This window comes from Rhinopithecus bieti, unplaced genomic scaffold, assembly GCF_001698545.2.
Source record: "Rhinopithecus bieti isolate Rb0 unplaced genomic scaffold, ASM169854v2 scaffold_13317, whole genome shotgun sequence".
Taxonomy (NCBI): Eukaryota; Metazoa; Chordata; class Mammalia; order Primates; family Cercopithecidae; genus Rhinopithecus; species Rhinopithecus bieti.
The window spans coordinates 1,697,176-1,701,746 of NW_016807516.1; the positions used below are offsets into that span (position 1 = coordinate 1,697,176).

Below are 4,571 nucleotides of genomic sequence, written 5' to 3' on the forward strand. Positions count from 1 at the left end.
AAAAAAAAAAAAAAAAAAAAAAAAAAAAAAAACTTATCTGTACATGAATATTAATAGTAGCTTTATTGGTAATAGCCAGAAACTGGAAACAAATCAGATGTTTTCAACAGAGAATGGTTAAACAAGCTGTGGTAGATACACATGGAATACTACTCAGCAGTAGAAAAGGAACTAACTGTTGGTACATGTTGAATACCCTTTATCTGAAATGCTGGGGACCAGAAGTGTTTTGGATGTCAGATTTTTTCAGATTTTGGAATCTTTGCATTATAGTTACTGCTTTAGCATTTCTTATCCAAAAGTCTGAAATGCATTTCGTTTGAGTGTCGTGTATGTGCTCAAAAAGTCTCAGATTTTGGATGTACTCAACCTGTACGTGCAATAACTTGGTAGAACCTGGGTTGGGGTAGAAAGCCAATGTCAGAAAGTTGTATACCGATTTAATTCAGACAACACTCTTGAAGTTACAAAATGGTAGAAATAGAGAAGAGATTGGTGGTTTCCAGGGCTTAAGGAAGGGATTAGGGTAAGGGAGGTGAGTGGGTGTCACCCTAAAGGGCAGCCCCTTGGGATCCTGGTGGCTGTGTCCACGTCAGCATCCTGGTGACACTGTGATATAGTGACACAGGCTCTTACCATTGGGGAAGGAAGGCACATGAGACCTCTGTATTGTTACTTCCAACTACACGTTACTCTACACTTATCTCAAAATTAAAAGTTTAATTAAAAAGAAAAACCTCAGCTGGGTGTGGTGGCTCATGCCTATAATCCTAGCACTTTGGGAGGCTGAGGCAGGCAGGTTATGAGGTCAGGAAATCGAGACCATCCTGGCCAACATGGTGAAACCCCGTCTCTACTAAAAATACAAAAATTCACTGGGCTTGGTGGCGCATGCCTGTAATCCCAGCTACTTGGGAGGCTGAGGCAGGAGAATCATTTGAACCAGGGAGTCAGAGGTTGCAGTGAGCCAAGATCATGCCACAGCACTCCAGCCTGGTGACAGAGCGAGACACCGTCTCAAAAAAGAAAAAGAAAAACCCCCCAGACCCTTACTGGTGATAGGAGAAGACCCAAACCAAACCCTTGTTATGTTTTCTTCCTCCCCACTGCTTTGTCCACCTCTCTAGACTCTTGTTTTGTCACCCGCATGGCCTCAGTGTTAGTGACTTGCCCGGTGACATAGCTCTGGAGGCTGCACACCCTGAGGGCTCCTCTACCCTCAAAACACCCAGGGCCTTGCCTTGGGGCCTTCTGTTGGCCTGCTGGGTGTGAGGGGTGGGTTCTCTTACCTTGGGGCCAAGGTAAGAGGTTCCCGCGATGGGGGCTAGCTGGGCCTGTAGAGACAGCCCATCAGAGGGAAGGTAAAAAGCCCACAAAAGATTCAGGACCAGAATCCAGAGCCATGTGTATTTTTCTCCCCACATCATGAGTTTGATGTCAGATATTATTTACAAACAGATTTTGAAAGCAGGGTCAGCAGGCCCGGAGGATTGCATGTCCAGTGGGAGTGGGGGAGGGGTGCAGGCCACTGAGGGCAGGTCAGCAGTCTCCAGGGTTCTGTGGCTTCTCCCAGACTGGCTTGAAAAAAATGCTGTTATTTTCTTGGAGTTCCCCCATGTAGATGTTGACTTTAGGGGCAAAGGAAAGACAAAGGTTACATTTCATCTCTGAATCTACAGATGTATCCCCTATTGGGAAGAGGTTAGAGGTCAGTGACCAAGACAGTATGTCCCGTGAGAATCGAGGGAGGATTCTTGTCTGTATGTGAGGAGTAAGTGGGAAGTGGTGCAGCCTCACAGTGTTGTCAAGCAGGTGTGGGGTGGTGATTGGCCTTGACAGAGTACCCAGTGACCCTTCCTCACTGGCCTCTCACGCCATTTCTCCTGGTGGCTCCACACAGGTGTATGCCCACGCAGGCGCGACGCTGGAGGGGAAGATGTATATCACCTGCGGCCGCAGAGGGGAGGATTACCTGAAAGAGACACACTGCTACGACCCAGGCAGCAACACTTGGCACACACTGGCTGATGGACCTGTGCGGCGTGCCTGGCACGGCATGGCGACCCTCCTCAACAAGCTGTATGTGATCGGGGGCAGCAACAACGATGCCGGATACAGGAGGGATGTGCACCAGGTGAGTGGGGCCGGGGGCTGTCCACACCCGTCATCATTCCCAACCCTCTCAGTTGTTGTTGATGGAAAATGTAATTGAAACATGTGCCTTTTAAAATAGACTATTTTTCAAAGCAGTCTTAGGTTCACAGCAAAATTAAGTGGAAGGTACAGTTTCCATGTACCCCTTTTTCCCCGCGTACACATACAGCCTCCCCACTGCAGACCTCTCCCTCCACAGGGGTGGATATGTCACAGTTGTAGAAACTGCACTGATGCGTCACCATCAACCAGAGTCCACAGTGTTCACTCTTGGTACATTCTATAGGTTTGGACAGATGTCACCATGACAGTATCATACACATACACATCTACCTTTGCTTATTATTCTTAAAAACTTTTAGGCCGGATGTGATGGCACATGCCTGTAATCCAAGCAGTTTGGGAAGCCATGGTGAGAGGATCGCTTGAGCTCAGGAGATTGAGACCAGCCTGGGCAACATGTTGAAACCCCATCTCTACAAAAATACAAAAATTAGCCAGGTGTGGTGGTGCATGCCTGTAATCTCAGCTACTTGGGAGGCTGAGGTGGGGGGATGGCTTGAGCCCAGGAGGCAGAGGTTGCAGTAAGCTGAGACCATGCCACTGTACTCAGCCTGGGTGACAGAGCCAGGCCTTGTCTCAAAAAAAAAAAAAAAAAAAAACTTTTAGAGTCAGGTTGGCGGCACATACCTGTAGTCCCAGCTACTCAGGAGGCTGAGATGGGAGGATCGTTTCAGCCCAGCAGTTGGAGGCTTCATTGAGCTATGATCACACTGCTGTTCCCCAGCCTCGGTGACAGAATGAGACCCTGTCTCTATTAAAAACAAAACAAAACAAAGAACAAAACTTTTATTATAAAGTTAATATAACCACATTGCAGGACCTTTAAAAAATAGAGATGGGTGGCCAGGCACGGTGGCTCACGCCTGTAATTGCAGCACTTTGGGAGGCCGAGGCGGGTGGATCACTAGGTCAGGCGTTCAAGACCAGTTTGGCCAAGATGGTGAAACCCCATCTCTATTAAAAAGAAAAAAATTAGCAAGGTGCGCTGGTGGGCGCCTATAATCCCAGTTACTTAGGAAGGCTGAGGCAGGAGAATCGCTGGAACCCGGGAGGCAGAGGTTGCAGTGAGCCGAGATCGCACGACTGCACCCCAGCCTGGGCAACAGAGCAAGACTCCGTCTCAAAAAAAGAAAAAAAAACAGAGAAGGGTGAGGAAAAGCATTTATAATCAGGCCCCTGCAGCACTGTTTTTCCATATGACCATTTTCAGTATTGACCGTGTATGTTTTCTGCCTGATTGTAGTCAAAGAGCATCCCATTCTGAGCTGGGCACTGTGGCTCACGCCTGTAATCCCTGTACTTCGGGAAGCCAAGGCAGGTGGATGGCTTGAGTCCAGGCATTGATACCAGCCTGGGCAACATGGTGAAACCCCATCTCTACTGAAAATACAAAAAAAAATTAGTCGGGCATGGTGGCTTGCACCTGTGGTCCCAGCTACTTGGGAGGCTGAGAGAGAATCACCTGAGCCCAGGAGGTTGAGGCTGCAGTGAACCTCAGTGATGGTGCCACCGCACTCCAGCCTGGGCGACAGAGCGAGACCTTGTCTCAAACAAACAAACAGACAAAAAGGAGCATCCCATATCCCATTCTGCTTCTCTCAGTGACTTTTGTCCTGGGCATTTTCCAGTTTAACACTCAATCTTCATAATCCCCTCTTGTGTCTGAGTTTTAGCTATTCCAAATAACATGACAAGTAGCAGTTGCTTTGTTGGACTTTTCAAGTTTTTAGATTATTTCCTTAGGTTCATGCCACAGTTCTCTTTTTTTTGTTTTTGAGACGGAGTCTCGCTGTGGCGCCCAGGCTGGAGTGCAGTGGCGCGATCTCGGCTCACTGCAAGCTCCGCCTCCCGGGTTTACGCCATTCTGCCGCCTCAGCCTCCGAGTAGCTGGGACTACAGGCGCCCGCCACCACGCCCGGCTAGTTTTTTGTATTTTTAGTAGAGACGGGGTTTCACCATGTTAGCCAGGATGGTCTCGATTTCCTGACCTCGTGATCCACCCGCCTCAGCCTCCCAAAGCGCTGGGATTACAGGCTTGAGCCACCGTGCCTGGCCTAACTTTTTCACTTTTTAAACTTAAATGTTAACTTTTTGACTCTTGTACTAACACTTAAAACACAAACATTGTAGCACTCACTGTACAAAAATATTTCTTTGTATCCTTATTCTATAAGTGTTTTTCTATGTTTAAAGGTTTAGTTTTTTTTTTTTCTTTATAAACATTTTTGTTAAAAACTAAGACACATGGCCAGGCACGGTGGCTCAAGCCTGTAATCCAAGCACTTTGGGAGGCCGAGACGGGCAGATCACAAGGTCAGGATAATGAGACCATCCTGGCTAACACGGTGAAACCC

The 4,571-nt window shown here is 47.8% G+C and overlaps 1 protein-coding gene across 1 annotated transcript in view; it reads left to right on the forward strand.

Moving 5' to 3' along the window:
- Nucleotides 1-4,571, forward strand: part of KLHL22 (kelch like family member 22) — a 65,076-nt gene that overhangs the window by 54,263 nt on the left and 6,242 nt on the right. Inside the window, exon 6 of the mRNA XM_017882603.1 lies at nucleotides 1,901-2,134. Coding sequence (XP_017738092.1) covers nucleotides 1,901-2,134 — 234 coding nt within the window. The remainder of the gene's footprint in view (nucleotides 1-1,900; nucleotides 2,135-4,571) is intronic.